This window comes from Acinonyx jubatus, chromosome B3 (assembly GCF_027475565.1).
Source record: "Acinonyx jubatus isolate Ajub_Pintada_27869175 chromosome B3, VMU_Ajub_asm_v1.0, whole genome shotgun sequence".
NCBI classification, from domain to species: domain Eukaryota; kingdom Metazoa; phylum Chordata; class Mammalia; order Carnivora; family Felidae; genus Acinonyx; species Acinonyx jubatus.
Genome location: NC_069386.1, coordinates 69,463,542 through 69,487,780, shown reverse-complemented (window position 1 = coordinate 69,487,780; position 24,239 = coordinate 69,463,542). Strand labels below are relative to the sequence as shown.

Below are 24,239 nucleotides of genomic sequence, written 5' to 3'. Positions count from 1 at the left end.
AACCATTGAAATTTTTAAAAATGAAAATTGTAACATCATCTTCTAAATCATGGGGGGGGGGTGCAAAATGATAATTGACCAGAAAAAATGACACAAGAAAAAAAGTTTTTGATAATGAAGCATCACAAACCCTCAGCTACATCATCAGATGAAAGGCCACTTTGCTGATTTTTCTCTCCTCAAATGAGCAGGAGACAGTTTTTTGAGCAGAACAATGATTTTTTTTTTTGCTGGGAGAGAAATATATCTAAAGGGATTTTTGATATCAGGAACCCAGTTTGGGGATGATGGCCCACTGCTGAGATCATCCACTCCGAGACAAACTCAATTTTATGTGTGTACATTTAATTTTTGAACAATATTAAGTATTTTGACATATATATACATATATATTTATTTATTTATTCCTGGTTTCATTTATTAGACTATAATTAAGAGATCAATTTGTAAAATAAGCTCAATAGAGATAAATGAAGGACATCTACTTAAAGAATAAAAAAAAGAAAAGAAAAAAATTGCTCTACGAACCACAGTAGTCATGGTTTCAATTAGGCTAATGACTCTTCCAGGTGAAGAGATGGCATCATAAAATTAGCTTATTTCCTGAAGTTGTCAGGTTTATCCTTTACAGCAAACTATTGAGACTCAGTGTTAGGCTTCTTCTTTGTGGTAATGAGAATACCAGGTAAAAGAGCATGCTCAGATAATTGAGTGTCAGTAGAGAATATGAGGCAGGGAGGGAGAGAACCCTGTAGGTGGAGCGCTTAGAATGCAGAATGGGAGAGTCCTTTATTCAAATTTTCTTAGGTTGGTGCTTATGTTAACCATCTAGATTTTGTCTTTGGGGTTAATTTACCATGTTGCATTCCTAATACTTGGAACTTTATTTTAAAGCACATGTAAATTTCCATATAATGGAACCCATGATATTTATTTGGCAATAATTCTATTAGTGTGTATGTTAAGATGCTAAACTGGAGCAGAAAATACATAGTCTGACACAGGAAAAAAAATGCAATATTCCTTACCCTGATCAGGCAATCATATGCTATTGATCAGAATGAAATATGAACAACCTGGAAACTTGATCTAACAGAATTGAGAAGGTGGGAGAACAGATTTATAATATCCAGAGTCATAAATAAACAAAAGGTTTTTAAATTACTTTTTTCACTAATATGAATTCATTGGTAGATCTCTCAAGTAACCATTAAACACATTAGTAAACTGCACTAGTTGTACTTCATCACAAGAAGTATTTAAGAGTTTCCCTATTCAGGGCCCCTGGGTAGCTCAGTCAGTTAAGCATCTGACTTCTGCTCAGGTCATGATCTTGCAGTTCATGGGTTTGAGCCCCATGTTGGGCTTTGTGCTGACAGCTCAGAGCTTGGAGCCTGCTTCGGATTCTGTCTCCCTGTCTGCCCCTCCCCCACTCACACTCTGTGTCTCTCAAAAATAAATAAATATTAAAAGAGTATCCCTTTTCAACTTTACTAAATTCAATAACCTTTCAAATAATTTTAAACAAGTGATAGTTGCAATTCACAGTTGTACAGATTCAACACACAGACTACTGAGTCAATATAGTAAAATTTTTATTCATTTATTTATGATTACAAGCATTTCTTACGTATGTATGTATCTATCTATATTTTGCTATACAGCCATCTCCCGTCTATCTGCTTTTCCATTTATCTGTTCATCCATTCAGCTAATGATTGGTTTATCTTTGTTTCAACTCTTTACAATCTATTTTTCCCATCAGTCATCTCTAGATATTCACCTGTCTTTACCTAAACCCAAACGAATACAATATTACAATATTATGCAAACTTTGACAATGCCAGGAAGCTGGATAATTCTTTAGGGTTATAGTTAGTCCACTTATATGCACTGACATTTCTTCTATGTGTAACTCTCAGAATGACAATGACCAAATGCTCTTGAACATAACCTAGCCCTTGTTCAGTTGAGGGAGAGAGAGAGGAGAGGCACGTTCTAGGCTAGACTTTGTCATACAGATGTATGAACTTGAGAAAGTTACTTTGTTCCCTGATTCTCAACTGCATCATCTATAAAATAAATAGATATTTCTAGATGGTTTCTATATTCTAAAAACTTTAGTTATTAGGTATATCAAATATGTTGAAAGACCACTGTTTCATAGGTCCCTTAAGTCAAATACTGTGTCTAACCAGGGGGGAAACTGGTTCAGATCCGTTAGGACACTACTCTTTACAGGTATCTTTTGATTATAAAAACAATAAAACAAATGTCATAGCACCAAAATAACTTGTTACTGTTTAGAAAACAAACATATTTCTCTCTTTGGAGGTGAATGACCTAGATTCTGCCTCTAATTAGCATTACCATGAAAAAGCTACAGTGTCCTTGGGTCTCTAGTTTCAGCTTCTAGAATGGGAGTGTGGATGGAATTTGCTATATACTACATATCAATCTTTAATATATAAGACTACCAGAATTTTCTGGAGTTAACTGTACTGTTTTAAAATTGGAAAATCCACTCTAGGGAACTTAGGGACAGAATATAAATAAGGTACATTCTTATTTTTGGTTTCAAAATATTAAATACCAAATATTTTTAATTCATAAGAATCTTCAATTTTTTTTCTGACTTTTGAACTAAAATAATTCATGCATCAGCACCTTTGTCAGCAATAAATAATTTCATTGTTACTTCAGTGTACAGGGTAGTATACTGGGTGTTGGCTTAGAGGCTACTTACAAGAGACTAGAAGAAAATTTACTCTTAAAACATGCAAATGACTCGGGGAGGAATACTCAAATAAATTGTTTATATGTGACAAAAGCTGGATATTCTAAAAAGTGGGTCTCTGGGCAGTAAAATGCTGAGTGTAGATGTGATGATGCCCTGTTGTAAATGTTACATTGTGTGAAGAACAATTAACATGAACAGAACTCAGTGAGGGCTAAGACTGATTACATAAATAATTCTGCCAGGAACTTAACTGGTTTCTCGAAGTAACATCACTTTGTTGACCAACTGAATGAGGAAGGTAAATGCCAAACAGGTATTTCATTTTTGTATAAGGAAATCAAGGGGTATGATCAGTCTTCCTAGACTTAAAGATATGGCTGCTAAATTTTCTCATGCAATCCTTGACGTCTTTATTTCTAAGGGTATAGATCACTGGATTCAAGAGGGGAGTGAAAATGGTATAAAATACTGAGAGCACTTTGTCTATTGGGAAATTTGTGAAAGGCCATACATAGATGAAAATGCATGGGCCAAAGAAAAGGGTCACAACAGTGAAGTGGGCACTGCAAGTGGAGAGGGCTTTGGAGGACCCACCAGAGGAATGTTTCCGCACAGTGACCAGGATGATAGTATAGGAGATCACCAAAAGGATGAAACACACCAGGGCAATCATGCCACTGGTTGAGATCATGAATACTCCCAGAATGTATGTGTCTACACAGGCGAGTTTAATTACCAAGGGGAGGTCGCAGAAGAAGCTGTCCACTTCATTGGGTCCACAGAAGGGCAGATTCACAGTAAATGCTAACTGACTCATAGCATGGAAGATGCCAACAATCCAGGAAAGTGATACGAGCCCAACACACATTCTTCGGCTCATAATGGTTAAATAACTTAGAGGTTTACATATAGCCACGTACCTATCAAAAGACATGGATATCAGCAGTACAATCTCAGCACCCCCTAACAGATGCAGGAAAAATATCTGAGTGATGCAGCCTTCAAAAGAGATGGCTTTGTGCTTACTGAGGAAATCTGCAATCATTTTCGGGGTGGCAAATGAGGCCAGAGACATGTCAATGAAGGAGAGATTGCCCAGCAAAAAGTACATGGGGGAGTGAAGGCGTGGCTCTGACATGATGGTGAGCACAATAAGGAGGTTCCCCAGTACAGTGGCTGCATAGACTATGAAGAAAAACAGGAAATAGAAGATCTGGAGTTCCCAAGAACTGGAGAGACCCTGTAGTATGAATTCAGTTACCATTGACTGATTATTCCAGGCCATTCACTCTGATTTCTGGAAGGATTCTGACATTTCCAGATGGGAGGATAACTAGGAAAAAATACAGTGATCAAATTAAAAGTAAGGTGTTTTTGTTTTTGTTTTGTTTTGGCATGAAATAATTTAGTGGCATCCCACTACCAGATAGTTCCCTGTTTTACCACTTCCCTGATCACAGTGGTCAAATACTTCACCATGGTCTTTCCAGGTATCTTAATTGATTCAGTTCAAGATTAAATCTTATGACTTAGAAATTTGCTTAAAAATAAGATATAAGTCTTCATAACAGGAAATAAAAAATCAGCTATTTGAAGATTTACTCCTCAGTTGTGAAGTACTTAAAAAATTTTTCACAACTTCCAAAAAGTTTTGAAGGGAAAGAATGGTAACCTTTTTCAAAACATCATGATGACTGAAGGACTGGAGTGGACAAAGTTTGAGAATCATGATAGATGGTAAGTGGGAACACACAAGTGGAAAGGAATGTGGGCACTGTCTCTAACAGTGGGTAGGATAAAGGAATAGTACATAAGGAGGGGAAAGAGCTACAGAGAAACATAATCTATTCCAGTTTTCAGATGGAGATTGTCCAGAATCAAAATGAAATAGCCTCTCATTTTTAGTTCTTCATTTCAGTCATGCAGACATGAATAACATTTGTTTTCTACACTACCCAAGGCCAGGCATTTTTCAAAGGCTGGTGAACATGATGTAGCTAGAGTGTAAAGGTTTTATAAATTTCCTAGTATACTTTATTATTCATTTATTTTTTAATGTTTATTTTATTTTTGAGAGAGAGAGAGAGCACAAGAAAGAGCACAAGTGGGGGAAGGGCAGAGAGAGAAGGACAGAGGATCCAAAGCAGGCTCCACACTGACAGCAGAGAGCCTAATGCAGGGCTTAAACTTGCCAACTGCAACATCATGATCTGAGCCAAAGTCAGACACTTAACCGACTGAACCACCCAAGTGCCCCCCCCGCCATGTATATTTTAAACAGAAAGACTGTTCAATGGCATGCTACCTAAATATTTTTTAACTGCTAGCTTTTGTAGACTTTCACTGAAGCAGTTTGAAGCAGAAAACTCTTCCTGTTTCAGGAGTTCACTTGGAACAAATAGACAGATTTAAGTACAGACAGAAGATGGTGATGGTGAACCTACACGTTAGGTAATACCATATGCCTTAAAAGTTAAAACTAGACTTCTTAGGTTATCTAGCTCTCACTGAGATCCAAGAAGGCTTTACAAACTGCATTGAAAGCCAATTGAGAAGATCTGTACTTAAAATTCACAACAAACTCCAAACTCCTTTATTCTTGCCACTAAACTAAGCTTTTTTCTTTCTCAAAACTCTGCTAGAAGTACACATTTTAAATGAATTGTTCTAAGACTAAATCCTATTTATTCACGCAATTACCCATATTTATTGGCTTTTTTCCCCCTGAAATTTGGGTGCTCTTTCCTTAACTCCACATTGTTCTTCTGACTTTATCCATTCCAGAAACTTTTAGATTTGTTTCTGGCCCCACATACCTGATATTAAAATGGGTGTCACAGCTCTTACTTAGATTGGTGTAGCAGAAATAGTGGCAGCCCAGGATTCAGACAATGTGAATTAAATCTTGTCCTACATATGTGAGACTGGATAATTTACTAAATCATCTGGTGCCTTGATTCTTCATAAATAATACAAGTTGGTTGAACTGGATGATTTTAAGATCCTTTCCACACACATATTAATATTGCAACATTCAACTAGTACCTGAAAGCAGTGACAACTGCTTGAGAGTGACCTCATGTCAATACTATGCCTAATTTCTAAGTCAAGGAGGCTCACAATTCTTGGGGCCTTTGTATTTATAATGTCTGTATTGGTAGGAATCAATTCAGTAAATGACATGGCATGAAAAAGACCAGCTGCTGCTTGGGGAATAAACAGATGTTCAAGTTGCAGTGAGAGTTATTAAAACATTCAAATTTGGCCACAGTTAAAGATGAATCACAAAATGTTATGATCGTTCTTAAGTGCTTCATGTATATGGTACGGATATTGTGGGATAAGGGAAGCCAGTAGGCTTTTAACTTTTATCTTGGACCATAGCAAAGGTAAGAAAAATAAGATTATTTGACTTGTGGGATTACAAATGTCATCTCTCAGTTCCTCCACTAATTTTTGAGAATAAGGCTTGTGTTTCCCTGCTCAGAGAAAAATTCATACTGTGAATAATAGAATCAATGAATGGTACAGAGTTTAGATTTTATAATATTCACTTGAATCATTATAGAGTAGGGGAAGAAAAGAGAAATGAAAAGTGAAGAGATATATGACACATTCTAAATACATAAAAGATGTTAAGTGGTCATTAAGTCTTTAATATCTCTACATAATCAGAATAACAACCAATAAAATTTAGATGAATATTAAGTATTTCTCTATTGAGAAATTTTGAAATATCTACCTTGTGCTTGACTTGTACGCATCAAGTAAAAGGAAATAATTTGATGAAACTACATTATATACAGCTGGGGTAATAAAGAACATTGGATATTAGATTTGGAGGCCTGAGTTCACATCACAGGGCAAGACTTTACTATATTACCCTGAGAATATTACCACATTATCATTTTGAACTTTAATGTCCTCATCTGTAATGAGAAATATAAAACATATTCAGTTTCATAAAAATACTCAATTTTTTGTAGTGAATTTTAAATGAGATAACACTAATTTGAAAAGATAAGCTAGTCAAAGCCACAATAGGAGATCACCTCACACCTGTTAGAATGGCCATCATAAAAAAAGATAAGAGATATCAAGTGTTGCCTAGGATGCAGAGAAAAGGGAGCCTTAGCACACCTCTGGTGGGAATGTAATTGGTTCAGTCACTTGGAAAACAGGACGGCGGCTCCTCAGGAAATCAAAAATAGAACTACCACATATGATCCAGCAATCCTATCTCTGAGAATATACCCAAAAGAAATGAAATCAAGATCTTGAAGAGATATCTGCACTGTTCAAGGTAGCATTATTCACAATAGCCAAGATATGGAAAGAACCAAAGTGTCAGTCAACAGATGAATGGATGAAGATGTGGTATTACATACAGTGGAATATCATTCAGTCATGAGAAAGAAGGAAATTCTGCCATTTGCAATAACATGAAAATATTATGCTAAGTGAAATAAGTCAAACAGAGAGTAATTTACATGTGAAATCTAGAAAAGCTGAACATATAAAAACAGAGAGTAGAATGGTGGTTACCAGAAGCTTGAGAGTGGGGAAATGGGGAGATGTTGGTAAAAGGGTACAGACTTTCAGTTACAAGATGAATATGTTTTGTAGATCTAATGTAAAGTATGGTAATTATAGTTAACCATACTGTTTTACAAACTTGAAGGTTGCTAAGAGAATAGATCTTAAATGTTTTCGCCACAAAAAAGAAATGCTAATTGGATGAAGTGATGGAGATGTTAGCTAACTCTACAGTGGTAATCGTTTTACAATATATAAATGCACCAAATCAACATGCTGTACACCTTAAATGTATATGTTAATTATATTGCAATAAAGCTGGAAAAAATTAAAAAAAAATAAAAAGGATACGAACCATGTAGATTTTTGGTCGAGAAAACAACAGGTTTAAGTTCCATAAAGTAGGAATGTTACAATCACTCTATGACCAAATGCAACAAAACTAGAAAATAATGGCATTTTTAAAAGGTTTTTGCACATGGAAATTTAAATATTTTAAATATCTTCTCTTAAACCTGGTGGCTAAAAAACAAACTACAAACCAAAATTATAGATTTTCTTAAAATTCATGATAATAAATATATGACATTTTTGAATCTATAAAGAATATTTAAATGGCATTTAGAAGAAAATGTAGAGCTTTAAACATTTATCAAAAATAAGTGAATTAGATTCCCAACTCAAAAATTTAGGAAAAGAATATAGCAGAAGCCAAAATAAGGCTAAATAAATTAATGAAGTAGCTAAGAGGAGGAGAATTTAGTATTTTTTTTAAGTTTACTTATTTGAGAGAGAAAGAGATTGAAAGACATAGAGAGCGGGAGGGGCAGAGAGAGAGAGAGAGAGAGAGAGAGAGAGAGAGAGGAAGAGAAAGAATCCCAAGCAGGCCCTGCACTGTGAGCATGGAACCTGATGTGGGGCTTGAACCCACAAATTGTGAGATCATGACCTGAGCCAAAACCAAGAGTCGGATGCCTAACCAACTGACCCACCCAGGTGCCCCAAGAAGTAGAATTTAGTAATAAATCAAAATCTCAGTTCTTTAAAAAAACTTCTTTGAATATATCTGGGTTGTTAGTTTTTACTTAGGTTGAATTCTATCAGTCAGAGTTCAGTTTAGAAAGCAGAGCCACTGTGCATTATGGGATAAGGATTCAACCATAGAAATCAGACTCTGAACAGTTGTGGAAAGACCTGCAGAAGTAAAAATATAAAATGAGGAGTTGCAGAATCAGAGGCAACACCAATGAGTCAATCTAAGAAAGCAAGCTCATCTAGCTAATGAAGTAGGGCTATAAAAGGAAGCTGGTACAAGGAAAAGGAAAAGGAAAAGGAAAGGGAAAGGGAAAAGGAAGAAAGAAGGAAAGAAAGAAGGAAGGAAGGAAAGAAAGAAAGAAAGAAAGAAAGAAAGAAAGAAAGAAAGAAAGAAAGAAAGAAAGGAAAGAAAGAAAGGAAAGAAAGAAAGAAAGAAAGAAAGAAAGAAAGAAAGAGAAAGAAAAAGAAAGGAAGGAAGGAAGGAAGGAAGGAAGGAAGGAAGGAAGGAAGGAAGGAAGGAGAAGGAAGGAAGGAAGAAAAAGAATGAGAAAGAGAACTGTTAGTTGTGTGCATAGGCAGTTGCATCTGTCAGTTGTGTGCATCTGTCATGGCCTGTGGCTACTGTAGATACTCAAATAAGACAGGAAAAAGAATTGGGATACAGAGTTGGAGTAAAACAAGCCAGAACCAGAACCTCTTGGAATGTCTGCATCTGCATGATATCTAATCTAACCATAATGATCAGAGGGGAATGGCTACTGCTTTATGCTGACTCCTCTCACATCCCAAACAAACTTCTTTTAAATAATACTAACCCAGAAACCTGCAGGGTAGGGGATTAGGGAAAATGCAGTTCTTATGTAACCATGTCCACAATAGAAAAATTCTGTTCACTTCTCCCCACAATCCACAGGAGAGACTCAGTTAAATTTATTTGGGAGATTGGCTGGTGCTAGAACATCCAGGATGGGTTTCCTTACATTTTTGTTGCTCAGCTTGAGTGGCTGAAATGGCTGGGGGTCTCTTCCTTTCTACACAGTATCTTACATCCAGTAGTCTAGCCTGAGCTTATTTATGTGATGAAATTTTTATTTTATATGATGAAAATCAAAGCTGTAGGACTGTTAAGGGCTCAGCTCTGGAACTCACACAACAACCCTGCAGCCACATTGTATAGTGCTAAGCAATTTACAAGGCCAACCAAGATTCAAGGGATTAGGCAAAAATCCATTTCTTATTTGAAGGAGATATAAAATATTCTGGTTGTTTTTAATATGTCGCTATCCACTCTCTGGATATGAATTTTGTAAATGAATTATTTACATTTCTCTCAGATAGAAAACATGCCCACTCAATTGCGAGATACCCAGTCTCAGGCAATTACAGCTTTTGGCTTAAGGTCCAGAATCATTTCTTCTGTACCAGTTCCAGATATATATGCAGCCCCTTGGGTACAGATCCTCTTAGTATGGATATCTCTGAACCGAAAAAGATACCATTTGCTCTATTCTCCACACAATATACAATGATGAGACTATGATCAGTTAATTGTGATGGGTCAGCCAATGCAAAAAGCAGGTAACACACAGCAGGCCCTGGCCCACAGTTATTCTGAAATACTTCTGGGTATTTCGTCAACTTCCCTGACTCCAGAGGGCAGAGAATGTTCCTTGACTCTGGCCTGGTTCTGCCCCCTCCTCCCCGAGGTAGTTCCCTAATCCATTGATCTAGGTAGCTCTTGGACACAACCTAAGAGTCATTTTTCTTTTTCCAGAGGTGACAGACTATGTTTTCTGCTGAATAGTTCCCTCGGCCTACTTCAGATCTACAAAAAATTGGGAGCCCCAGAGATCTCTCTTGATTCCCATTTGTAACATATCTTTCAAAATGTTGTGGGCTCTCAATGTACTAGATGGTATACAAGATGGGTAAAGCGAAATGATAGATCAAATGTGCATAGCATTGGGGAAAGGAGGAGAGGAAGCAAAGAGTAAAATACAGTTACTAACCTAAAACTCTCTGGATTGTAGTGTAATGTTCAGGGTTTTAGATGTGGGTTTTAAAGTTCTACCACAAGGTGAACTTTTAGAGCTAAGGCCAGGGCAGCAAGTGTAGTTAATGAATAACACTACTTCCCAAAATATATTTTATAAGTTTAAAATTGTATTCAAAGATTGTTATCTTGCAAGATGTAACCCCAATTATGAAAGGTGTGTGCCTTTTATTGCCAGTAATTACAAATACAGTGGTCAAAATAAGCTAACCAGGAATCTAGTGCAAGTAATGGAGAACTATCAAAGAAAAGTGGCATTTCTTGCATCCCATTTCAATTCACATTTCTCATCATCTTTTTTATTTTTTAAGGTCTATTCAGATTGTTTTTAAATTTTATTTTTTTAAATTTATATCCAAATTAGTTAGCATATAGTGCAACAGTGATTTCAGGAGTATATTCCTTAATGTCCCTTACCCATTTAGCCCATCTCCCCTCCAACAACCCCCCAGTAACCCTCTGTTTGTTCTCCATATTTAAGAGTCTATTATGTTTTGTCCCCCTCCCTGTTTTTATATTATTTGTTTCCCTTCCCTTATGTTCATCTGTTTTGTCTCTTAAAGTCCTCATATGAGTGAAGTCATATGATTTTTGTCTTTCTCTAATTTCACTTAGCATAATACCCTCCAGTTCCATCCACGTAGTTGCAAATGGCAAGATTTCATTCTTTTTGATTGCTGAGTAATACTCCATTGTATATATATACCACATCTTCTTTATCCATTCATCCATCGATGGACATTTGGGCTCTTTCCATACTTTGGCTATTGTTGATAGTGCTATCAACATGGGGTGCAGGTGTCCCTTCAAAACCGCAGACCTGTATCCCGTGGATAAATGCCTAGTAGTGCAATTGCTGGGTCATAGGGTAGTTCTATTTTTAGTTTTTTGAGGAACCTCCATACTGTTTTCCAGAGTGGCTGCACCAGCTTGCACTGCCACCAACAATGCGAAAGAAATCCTCTTTCTCTGCATCCTTGCCAACAGCTGTTGTTGCCTGAGTTGTTAATGTTAGCCATTCTGACAGGTGCCAGGTGGTATCTCATGGTGGTTTTGATTTGTAGTTCCCTGATGATGAGTGATGTTGAGCATTTTTTCATGTGTCAGTTGGCCATCTGGATGTCTTCTTTGGAGAAGTGTCTACTCATGCCTTTTGCCCATTTCTTCACTGGATTATTTGTTTTTTGGGTGTTGAGTTTGATAAGTTCTCTATAGATTTTGGATACTAACCTTTTACCTGATATGTCATTTGCAAATCCTTGAGTCAATTTAGGTAGTTTGTATATTTCTAGGAATTTGTTCATTTCACCTAAGTAATTTACTGGCATATAATTATTCCGAGTATTTATTATATCTTTTTAAATTTCTGTAAGGTCAGTAGTGGTGACCCCTGCTGCAATGATGCTGTCATTTGAGTCTTCTTTTCTGTTTGTCAGTCATGCTAATCTTTTCAAAGAAACTTGTGGTTTCATTCATTTTATCTATTGCTTTGCTACTCTCTATTTCATCAGTTTCTACTCTAATCTTTGTTATTCCTTTTCCTTGCACTAAGTTTTATCTTTTTTTTCCAGTGTCTTAAGGTGGAAGATTGGGTTATTAATTTGAAATCCTTATTAGTTTTTTAATGTAATTGTTTAGACCTGTAAATTTCTCTCTAAACACTGCTACTTTAGCTACATCCCATAAGTGTTAGTATGTTGTGTTTTTTTATAATTTTTTTTTACATTTATTTATTTTTGAGAGACAGAGAGAGACAGAGCGTGAGCAGGGGAGGGGCAGAGAGAGAGGGAGACACAGAATCTGAAGCAGGCTCCAGGCTCCAAGCTGTCAGCACAGAGCCCAATGTGGGGCTCGAACTCACAAACTGAGAGATCATGACCTGAGCCGAAGTCAGAGGCTTAACCGACTGAGCCACCCAGGACCTCAGTCTTAATTTTAATTCACCTCCAGTAGGTGAATAGTAGGTGTGTCTCTTAATTTTAATTCACCTCCAAGTATATTCTAATCTTCTTTGGATAACTTCTTTTACCAGTTGGTTATTTAGAAGTATATCGTTTAATTTTCACATATTTGTGAGTTTACTAAATTTCTTTTATTGATTTGTAACTTCATTCCACCAAGGTTAGAGAACACACTTGTTATGTTTCAATATATTTATGGATATTTGCTTTATAGGACTAGTATATGGTCTATTCTAAAGAATGAGACATCTGCACTTGAGAATACATATGCTGCTGTTGTTTGGTGAACTATTCTATCGGTGTCTACTAGACCTAGTTTGTTTACAGGACTGTTCTATTTCCTTGTTGATCTTCTGCCTAGTTATTCTACCCATTATTGAAAGTGAGGTATTGAAGTCTCCAACTATGATCCAACTACTATTGTTGAATTGTCTGTATCTCCCCTCATTGTTGTCACTTTTTCCTTCATGTACATTGGTGCTGTTATTAGGCTCTTATAGTTTATGACTATTATATCTTCCTGATTGATTGACCCTTTATCATTATAAAATGCCTCTTGTTGTCTCTAATAGTATTTTTGTCTTAAAGTCTATTTTGCCTGATAGTCTAATCACTCCAACTTTTCTGTGGTTGCTGTTTGCATGATATGTCATTTTCAATTTTTTGCTTTCAATCTCTATCTTCGAATCTAAAATGTGTCTCTTATTACTTTTATTTTTTAAAATATTAACTTGAGAGAGAGAGAGAGAATGGGGGAGGGGCAAAGAGAGAGAGAGGAAGAGAGAGAATCCTAAGTAGGCTCCGTGCTGTCAGTGAGGAGGCTGACACAGGGCTCAGTTGCACAAACCCTGAGATCATGACCTGTGTCGAAATCAAGAATTGGACACTCAACCAACTAAGCCACACAAGCACCCCTAAAATGTGTCTCTTTTAAATAGAGTATAATTGTATCTTATTTTGTTTTTTACAGTCTGACAATCTCTGACTTTTTATTGGGTTATTTTTAATACATTCACATTTAATGTTGATATTGATATTATTGGATTTACATCTATTTTGCTTTTATTTTCTATATGTGTCATGTTTTCTTAATTCTTCTCCTTCTCCTTTACTATTTTCTTTTGCATTGAATAAATATTTTTATTAATTTTTTTATGTGTATTCATTTTTGAAAGACAGAGAGAGATCAGAGCACAAGCAGGGGTAGGGCGGAGAGAGAGGGAGGACACAGAATCTGAAGCAGGCTCCAGGCTCTGAGCTGTCAACACTGAGCCCGACATGGGGCTTGAACTCACAGGCCATGAGATCATGACCTGAGCTGAAGTCAGATGCTTAACTGACTGAGCCACCCAGGCGCCCCTTGAATAAATATTTTTAATGTAGTCCTTTACCTTCTTTAATGATTTTTTTGTTATCTTTTTGAATTATTTCTTCAGTAGTTCCAGTTCTTATTGTGTATCTTATGGACATCAGCTTCAGATTTATATTAACTTGATTCTAGTGAGAAATGGAAACAGTACTTTTATATAGTTCTGTTCCCTTTCCCTCTATTTTGTGATATTATTGTTACATGTATTATGTTTATAATTATTATAGTACACTGTTACAATTATTACCTTAGTCTTTTTAATTATTTTTTTTAAACTTACACCAAGGGAAGAATTTATTTTTAAAAAGTTCTTATTTAAATTCCAGTTAGTTAACATACAGTGTAATATTAGCTTTAAGTATACAGTATAGTGATTCAACCCTTCTATATAATGCCTGGTGCTTATCACACGTGCACTCCTTAGTCCCCATCAACCATTTAACCCATCCCCCCACCCACATCTTCTCTGGTAACTATCAGTTTGTTTTCTACAATTGAGAGTCTATTTCTTGGTTTGCCCCTCTCTCTTCTTTCCCCTTTTCTTGTTTGTTTTGTTTCTTAAATTTCACACATTAGTGAAATCATGTGGTATTTGTCACTCTTTGATTTATTTTGCTTAATATTATACTCTCTAGTTCCATCCATGTCATTGCAAATAACAGGATTTCTTCCTTTTTGTGGCTGAATTATATGCCACTGTATATATACAACATCTTCGTAATCCAATCATCAAACATTGGACACTTTGGCTGTTTCCATAATCTGGCCATTGTAAATAATGCTGCTATAAACCTAGGGCTGCATGTATCCTTTTGAATAAGTGTTGTTGTATCTTTTGGGTAAATATCTAATAGTGAGATTACTGTGGATTGTAGGGTAGTTCTATTTTTAACCTCTTTCTTTCTTTCTTTCTTTCTTTCTTTCTTTCTTTCTTCTTTCTTTCTTTCTTTCTTCGTCGTCGTCGTCGTCTTCTCCTTCTTCTTCTTCTTCTTCTTCTTCTTCTTCTTCTTCTTCTTCTTCTTCTTCTTCTTCTTCTTCTTTTTTGAGGAACCTCCACATTGTCTTCCACAGTAGCTGTACCAGTTTGCATTTCCACCAACAGTGCAGGAGGGTTCCTTTTTTCCTACATCCTTGCCAGCACTTATCCCTGGTGTTTTTGAGTTTAGCTATTCTGACAGGTGTGAGGTGATATTGTAGTTTTGATTTGGATTTTCCTGAAGATAAGTGATGTTGAGCACCTTTTCATGTGTCTGGTCATTGGTATGTCTTTTTTGGAGAAATGTCTGTTCATATCTTCTGCCCATTTTTTAATTGGATTATTTGTTTTGGGTATTGAGTTTTATAATTTCTTTACATATTTTGGATACTAACCTTTTATGAATATGTCATTTGCAAATATATTTTCCCATTTCTTAAGTTGCCCTTTAGTTTTGATTGTTTCCTTTGCTCTGCAGAAGCTTTCACTTTGATGTAGTCCCAACAATTTATTTTTGCTTTAATGTGCCTTGCCTCAGGAGATATATCTAGAAAAATGTTACTATGGCCAATGTAAGAGACATTACCGCCTATGCTTTCTTCTAGGAATTTTATGGTTTCAGGTTTCACACATTTAGGTCTTTAATCCACTTTGAGTTTATTTTTGTGTATGGTGTAAGAAAGTGGTCCATTCTTTTGTGTATAGCTGACCAGTTTTCCCAACACTATTTTTTGAAGAGACTTTTTCCCATTGGATATTCTTTTCTGCTTCACTGAAGATTAATTGATCATATAATTGTGGGTTTATTTCTGGGTTTTCTACTCTATTCCGTTGATTGATCTATTTTTGTGCCAGTGCCATACTGTTTTGATTACTACAGCTTTGTAATGTAACATGAAGTCTGGAATTGTGATATTTCCAGCTCTGCTTTTCTTTTTCAAGGTTCCTTTGGCTATTTGAGGTCTTTTGTGGTTCCATACAAATTTTAGGATTGTTTGTTCTAGGTCTCTGAAAACTTCTGTTGGTATTTTGATAGGGATTGCATTAAATTTGTAGAATGCTTTGTGTAGTATAGACATTTTGACAGTATTTGTTCTTCCAGTGCATGAGCATGGAGTGTCTTTCTCTTTGTGTCGTCTTGAATTTCTGTCATCAATGTTTTAGAGTTTTCAGAGTACAGGTCTTGCACCTCTTTGATTAGGTTAATTCCTATGTATCATATTTTTGGTACAATTGTAAATGGGACTGTTTTCTTAATTTTTCTCTCTGCTGCTTCATTATTAGTGTTTAAAGTGCAACACATTCTGCACATTGATTTTGTATCATGCAACTGTGCTGAATTCATTTATCAGTTCTAATAATTTTTTGGTAGCTTTCTTTTTTATTTATTTTTTTTTTTTAACGTTTATTTATTTTTGAGACAGAGAGAGACAGAGCATGAACGGAGGAGGGTCAGAGAGAGGGAGACACAGAATCTGAAACAGGCTCCAGGCTCTGAACTGTTAGCACAGAGCCTGTCGCGGGGCTCGAACTCACAAACTGAGAGATCATGACCTGAGCCGAAGTCGGCCGCTTAACCGACTAAGCCACCCAGGCTCCCCGGTAGCTTTCTATACATAGGATTTCTACATATAGGATTATGTCATCTGCAAATAGTTAAAGTTTTACTTCTTCCTTATCAATTTGGATGCCTTTTCTTTTTGTTGTCTGATTTCTGTGGATAGGACTTGCATTACTACTTTGAATAAAAGTTGTGAGAGTTGATATCCTTGTCTTGTTCCCGATCTTAGCTGAGTATGATGTTACCTGTGGGTTTTCCATATATGGCATTTATTTATCATGTGGATGTATTTTCCCTCTAGCCCTACTTTGTTGAGGGCTTTTATTGTGAATGAATGTTGTATTTTGTCAAATGCTTTTTCTAAATCTACTGAAATGATCATATGGTTTTTATCCTTTCCTTTTTTGATGTGAGGTATCATGATGATTGATTTGCACATATTGAACCACGCTTGCATCCTGGGAATTAATGCAACATGATTGGGGTGAATGGTTTTCTTAATGTATTGTTGGATTTGGTTTGCTAATATATATATATATATATATATATATATATATATATATATAATTTATTTTGAGAGAGAGAGAGTAGGGGAGGGGCAGAGAGAGAGAGAGAGAGGGAAAATCCCAAGCAGGCTCTGCGCTGTCAGCACAGAGCCTGACCTAGGGCTCAATCTCACAAACTGTGAGATCATGACTTGAGCTGAAATCAAGAGTTGGATGCTTAACCGATTCAGCCACCCAGATACCCCAGTTTGGTAATATTTTGTTGAAGATTTTTGCATCTATGTTCATCAGAGACATTGGCCTGTAGTTATTTTTTCAGTGTCTTTATCTGGTTTTGGTATCAGGGTGATACTGGCCTCATAGAATGAATTTGGAAGTTTCTTCCCTCTTCTATGTTTTGGAATAGTTTGGGAAGAATAGGTACTAACTCTTCTTTAAATGTTTGGTACAATTTGCCTGTGAAGCCATCTCGTCCTGGACTTTTATTCATTCTAAGTTTTTTAAATTTTGATTTAGTGGTAATTGGTCTGTTCAAACTTTTTATTACATCCTGATTCAATTTTGGGAGTTTATATATTTACAGGAATTTTTCCCTTTCTTCTGTGTTGTCTAATTTGTTGGAAAATAGTTTTTTATAATATTCTCTTACAGCTGTTTGTACTTCTGTGGTGTTGGTTATTTCTCCTCTGTCATTTGTGATTGTGTTTGAGTCCTTTATCCTTTTTTTTCTTGATAAGTCTCACTAGAAGTTTATCAATTTTATTATTTTTTCAAAGAAACAGCTCTTGGTTTCATTGATATATTCTTAGTTTCTGTATCATTTATTTCTGCCCTAATCTTTATTATTTCCTTCCTTCTGCTGGTTTTAGGTCTTGTTTGCTATTCTTCCAGCTCCTCACGTATCAGGTTAGGTTGTTTATTTGAGATTTTTCTTGCTTCTTGTGGTTGGCCTATATTACTATAAACTTCTCTCTTAGAACTGCTTTTGCTGTATCCCAAAGTTTTGGACCAATGTGTTTTCATTCTCATTTGTTTCCATATGTTTTTTGAGTTCTTCTATGATTTCGTGGGTGACCCATTCATTGTTTAGTAGCATGTTATTTAACCTTCATGTATTTGTAGTCTTTCCAGATTTTGTCTTGTTGATTTCTAGTTTCATAGCAAGCGGTCAGAAAGATTCATGGTAAAAAAAATGCGTGATATAACTTCAGTCTTTGTGAATTCATTGAGACTTGTTTTGTAGACTTGTTTTGTGATCTATTCTGGATAATATTCTGTGTGCCCTTGAAAAGAATGTGTATTCTGCTGCTTTAGGATGGGATATTCTGAATATATCTGTTAAATCCATCTAGTCCAATGTATAATTCAAAGCTACTGTTTCCTTGTTGATTTTCAGTTTGGATAATCTGTTCATTGATATAAGCGGGATGTTGCAGTCCTCAACTATTATTGTATTACTATCAATTAGTTTCTTTATCTTTATTAACTGTTTTATGTATTTGGGTGCTTTAACTTTGGATGTATAAATATTTACAACTATTATATCTTCTTGTATTGTCCTCTTAATGATTATATAGTGTCCTTCTTTGTCTCTTGTTTTAAAGTTTATTTTGTTTGATATAAGTATTGCTACTTCAACTTCCTTTTCATTCTGCATGTGTCTTTAGGTCTGAAATAAACCTCTGTAGGCAGTATATGGATTTTTTTTAAATCCATTTCATCACCCTCTTTCTTTTGACTGGAGCACTATTCCTTTCTCTTTATTTTTTGCATATCTATTACTAGTTTTGGATTTGTAATTAGCATCAATTTTATATATAGCATCTTCTGCATAGGGCCATCTATATTAAATTGATGGTCACTTAAGCTTGTATCCATTCTTACTTCTCTCCCTCCCACCTGCCACATTTTAGGTATATGGTGTCCTTTACATTCTTTCATTTTGTGAGTCCCTTATTGACTTATTTTTACAGATATATTTTTTCTGCTTTTGTGCTTCCCGCTTTGTTTACTCTTACTTATGATCTTTCCACTCAAAAAGTCCCTTTTGACATTTCTTGTAGGGCTGGTTTAGTGGTCATGAATTCCTTTAACTTTTATTTGCCTAGAAAACCCTTTGTCTCTCCTTCTATTCTGAATGATAGCCTACTGGATAGAGTATTCTTGGCTGTATGTTTTACCTTTCAGCACTTTGAATATATCATGCCACTCCCTTCTTACCTGAAAAATTCCTGCTGAAAAATCAGTTGATAGCCTTATGGAGTTTCCCTTGTATGAAACTGCTTTTTTTTCCCCCTCCCCTCTTGTTGCTTTTAAGATTCTCTCTTTATCACTACTTCTTGCCATTTTATTTATTATGTTTCTTGGTGTGGACCTCCTTGGGTTGATTTTTTAGGTGCCTCTTTATGCCTCCTGGATTTGGATGTTTGCTTTCTCCATATATAAGGGAAGTTTTCAGCTATTATTTCTTGAAATAAATTTTCTGCCCTTTTTCTCTCTCTTCTCCTTTTGGGATCCCTATAATGTGAATGACATTGCTGTGTTCCTCTGACATATTTTCATTTTTTTATTGTTCTTTTTCCTTTTGCTGTTGTGCTTGGGTGCTTTCCGTTACTGTATCTACCAGCTCACGGATTCATTCCTCTGCTTCCTCTTGTTTACTAGTTATTCCTTTTAGTGTATTTTTAATTTGAGTTATTGAATTTCATCTCTGATTGTTTTTAATATTTTCTTTCTCTTAGTTGAAGATTTCAATGAGATTCTCCACACTTTTCTCAAGTCTAGTGAATATACTTAAGGCCATTGCTTTGAAATCTTTATCAGGCATATCACTCATCTCCATTTAATTAAGCTCTTTTGCTGTGATTTTGTTCTTTCACACACACACACACACACACACACACACACACACACACACTAAAAGGTAGACATATCTAACTATTTTCACTTAAAATGTTTTTAAGATTCAACTGTGCTGTAATTTGTATCAGTCTTCATATGTCATTTCATTTTATGGCTAAATAATAATCCATTGCATCTCTCTAGCACATTTTGTTCATTCATTTATCAGTTGATTGGTTTTTCTACCTTTTGGCTGTTGTAAATAGTACTGCTCTGAATACTTGTGTATAAGTTTTTGACTCAAAACAGTAAAAAAATAGTAAGAAGTGAAAAATATTCAAATACATATAAATAGCAAAATGCATCATTTCCCTGCCCCTGCAAGACCACTTTCTTGATTAAAATTCTATAAATTTTATCTAAAATTCAGTTCACTAATGATCTCTGAGAATTGTGTGAACATTAGATTTATTTGACTGTATTTTTGTCACTAATTTTTTATTTATAGGTATTCAATATACCCAAAGAAATAATAAATGACTTGAAGCAGAGGTGAATGTTTTTGGGTTTTATTCTCCACTGCCTGTAGAACACGCTTAGATAATCAGAGGTGCTTATTAAAGCTCACTGGTTTGATATTTCTAGCTAACTCTTAAATGATGGCTGTTCTAACTTCCATTCCATGAATCTCTCTGGTCCAGATGAAAATAATCATTGTAAATTCCCATAAGACTTTTGACATATATTCTTGTTGTGAGCCAAATAATACCATCTTTGCTATTTAATGAATCCCATTGCAAGATGTTTTCTTGGTCAAGCCCCAAGTTTCTACAATATCTATTTTATCTACAGCTGCTAAACAACTAATGATCAAGTCATTTATTTATATATAAAATTACCTCCTATATGCTCTCTGTCAGAGCCTACCTAACACTGAATAATCTCAAGCCCTGATTCTGCTGTAGATCTGGTAAGTTTAAGTGTTTTACAAAATTATTTCTACTGTAAGATTTTAAATCTGCCCTTCCTACTTCCATCTTCTAACCCTGATTTCATGGAGCTGAGATCAATAAAATAGTTTACATATATTAGCATATATGAAAGGACAATTCAACAGGGGAGGGCTTAAAGAGCTTAATCTTGGAGCTCTTTCCCATAAAAATGATGTGATATAGTAGTCTTTAAGAGATAAAGGTACATTTTTAAGTCATAGAACTATAAATACTTGTAGGAGGAACAGATTCATATTTTAACAGAAAAGAAATTATGAAGAAAAGGTAAATGCCTTTCTCTGGGATGTATGGCTATATTGTAGTAAACCTGATAATAAAACAGTCTTCTTCCATTTGATAAAGATCAGCAAAACTAATTTTCTCTGTGATGGGTTCAACTGATATCTGTGATTATGTTGAAAATCTTCTCTGGAAATTTACAAGCGTTCTGCAACTGTTCACTGAAGCCTGTCTATAATGCAATATATATATATATATATATATATATATATATATATATTTTTTATATATTCTTTCAGTAAGGGTATTCTTAGTGATGAATTCTAAATGACTTCTGTGTGTGTGTGCATGCACGTGCATGTGTATAACACGCAGCCATCCCAGAGCAGGTGCTTCCTTAATGTTAGCTATTATCCTTAGGATTATATAGATGAATAGATGGACAAATATGAAGTAGATACATTATAATGACATATTCTCAATTTGATTGCTATATAGTACCAAATAACAGATATTATTTTCAATATCTATGACTTAAGCATTATTTCACTATAATCTCTAATACCCTATAATTATCTTTCAAACTAACATACAAATGAAGATGGAAAGAATAGCAAAGATAAGTTTTCATAGAGGAAACAACATCTTTGAAAGTGGATTCTTAGAGCTTTTGTTTAAATAGAATTGTATTTTCTGTCTCTTTTTTCCTTTGATACAGGTTTCCACCTATCAATCAGGACAATGGATGTGGCCAATAAGTCTGTTTCTGAATTTGTTTTGCTTGGACTCTCTAATTCCTGGAAACTACAGCTGTTTTTCTTCATAGTGTTTTCATTGTTTTATGTGGCAACAATGGTTGGTAACAGTCTCATAGTCATCACGGTTATAGCTGACTCTCACCTACACTCTCCTATGTATTTTCTACTTACCAACCTTTCCATCATTGATATGTCCCTTGCTTCCTTTACCACCCCTAAGATGATTGCAGACTACCTCACTGGACACAAAACCATCTCCTTTGATGGTTGTATCACCCAGATATTTTTCCTACACCTTTTTACTGGTACTGAGATAATTTTACTTATGGCGATGTCCCTTGATAGGTATATTGCAATATGCAAGCCTCTCCGCTACACTTCAGTCATAAGACCCTGGGTGTGCGCTGCCCTTGTGGTGGCTTCCTGGGTTGTGGGAGTCATGCATTCAATGAGCCAGGTCATATTTGCTCTCACATTACCATTCTGTGGTCCCAATGAAGTAGACAGCTTTTTCTGTGACCTTCCTGTGGTGTTCCAGCTAGCTTGTGTAGATACTTATGTTCTGGGCCTGTTTATGATCTCAACAAGTGGCATAATTGCATTATCCTGCTTTATTCTTTTATTCAATTCTTATGTTATTGTCTTTGTTACTATCAAGCATCATTCTTCAAAAGGATCATCTAAGGCCCTTTCTACCTGCACAGCTCATTTCATTGTTGTATTCATGTTCTTTGGGCCATGCATCTTCATCTATATGTGGCCACTAAGCAGTTTTCTTACAGACAAGATCCTGTCTGTGTTTTATACCATCTTTACTCCCATTCTGAACCCAGTAATTTATACTTTAAGGAATCAAGAAGTGAAGACAGCCATGAGGAAACTGAAAAATAGGCTTCTAAATCCTAACAAGACAACTCCTTGGCATTATTTTTAATTTTCAATTCTAGTTCTAGTTTTAACTTCCCAGGCATTACATGGCACAGTTTTTGTGTACACAGAATTATGACTAGGCTCTTATTTCTCGAGTTCCCATCAAATTGTAATCAAATCACATTGCAATCAAATCATAAATATTAAAACTACTCTTAGTCATATGTTTAAAATACATGTTATATTTCACAAAAGCAAGTTGACAGAAACAATTTCTTCCAGAAGCAAAGACTATCTATAAAAATGCCAAGAGTTCCTGCTCCAGTTAGGAAATTCAACATTAACAATCTATTCAATGGAAACGATGAACAAAAAATGAGAAGAGGAAATATGGGTTAAAAGGGAACTAGAAGATAATGACATTTATATACAACTCGTTACCGAGTTACTCAGAGAATTGTCCCTAAAGTATGTCAAATTAGTAAGATTTCTATAAGCCTTAGAAACTCCATACTGCTATAGGATTATCCTCTGACAAGCAGTGATTTTTCCATATATACCTGGGTCATTCCTACTTAACATTTAAAACAATTTGTAATCTCTTCTAATTGAAGAAAACCCTAGATGTATTTCATTACAAATGCTGATGAGGTTCAAAGCAAATGCTATAAGTAGAAGAGTCTCCACCATTCACTTTTAGCTAATAAGCAAAGATATATAGCCATGATAACTTCTTCTTTTTTTTTTTTTTCAACGTTTATTTATTTTCGGGACAGAGAGAGACAGAGCATGAACGGGGGAGGGGCAGAGAGAGAGGGAGACACAGAATCGCAAACAGGCTCCAGGCTCTGAGCCATCAGCCCAGAGCCCGACGCGGAGCTCGAACTCACGGGCCGCGAGATCGTGACCTGGCTGAAGTCGGACGCTTAACCGACTGCGCCACCCAGGCGTCCCCAGCCATGATAACTTCTGATAATACATTATGAATAAAGAAGCTGAAGTATTCCACAAATTAGAAAATATTACAAATGAGTTTCAAAGCAGTACATTTTGTTTCATACAGGTACTATGTCAGTTTAATGGCTGAGAAGTTAAAACTGGAATTAAAATGAGAGATACAGTTTATAATAACAGTTTATGGACAACCTATGATTTCACTTTAAAGTACTGGACTGGTTTACAGTTTGGTTAAATTACTTTTTCCTTTTAATATATGGTTGCAAAAATAAGAAATATGTGCTTAGTAATACACTGTCAATGTAATAAGCATGTTTCTTTATACAAATGGTGTTTTTTTGTGTGTGTTAAATAGGTTCAATATTAGCTTTAAGGTACACAAGGTATCTCTACCACCTGCTGGTTGTTACTGGAATTGCAATAATTGAAAACCAGAAGAAAGAATTCTGTGTACCTTGCTTTGCAAATCATCTTGTTTAAATTTATGGCACACATGAAAGAGCTAATTGCTATTTGAAACTGGGTAAATGATATTTATAGTGTTCAGCATATTATCCAACTTTTATGCACAAGAAAATATCTGTTACAACCACAGTATTTGATAAATATCAAGTCGTTCTTCTCTGGCATTATTGAGTAAATAATAACCAAGAATTACATATGCACTAATTATCACTGATGAAAGAGAAGTTAAGAAAAGGATATTCTTAACTGTTAATTTTAAGCCAAATGCCAGCAAAAATGTGTTTTTTCTTCATTAGAGTGTGTTTATTTTCTTCATTTTTAAAAAAATTTAAAGTTAGTTAACATATAGTGTAATATTCGTTTCAGGAGTGGAATCCTA

The 24,239-nt window shown here is 35.3% G+C and overlaps 2 protein-coding genes across 2 annotated transcripts; one reads left to right on the top strand and one right to left on the bottom strand.

Moving 5' to 3' along the window:
* Window positions 1-3,063: 3,063 nt before the first annotated feature.
* Window positions 3,064-4,260, bottom strand: LOC106969872 (olfactory receptor 4K3). Its single transcript, XM_015066399.3, has one exon. The coding sequence runs from the start codon at window positions 4,023-4,025 to the stop codon at window positions 3,078-3,080; it is 948 nt and encodes a 315-aa protein (XP_014921885.3). The 5' UTR covers window positions 4,026-4,260; the 3' UTR covers window positions 3,064-3,077.
* Window positions 4,261-21,551: 17,291 nt separating this feature from the next.
* Window positions 21,552-22,502, top strand: LOC106969831 (olfactory receptor 4K2). The gene has a single exon (XM_015066364.1). It carries the CDS (start codon window positions 21,552-21,554, stop codon window positions 22,500-22,502), a length of 951 nt encoding a protein of 316 aa, XP_014921850.1.
* Window positions 22,503-24,239: the final 1,737 nt, after the last annotated feature.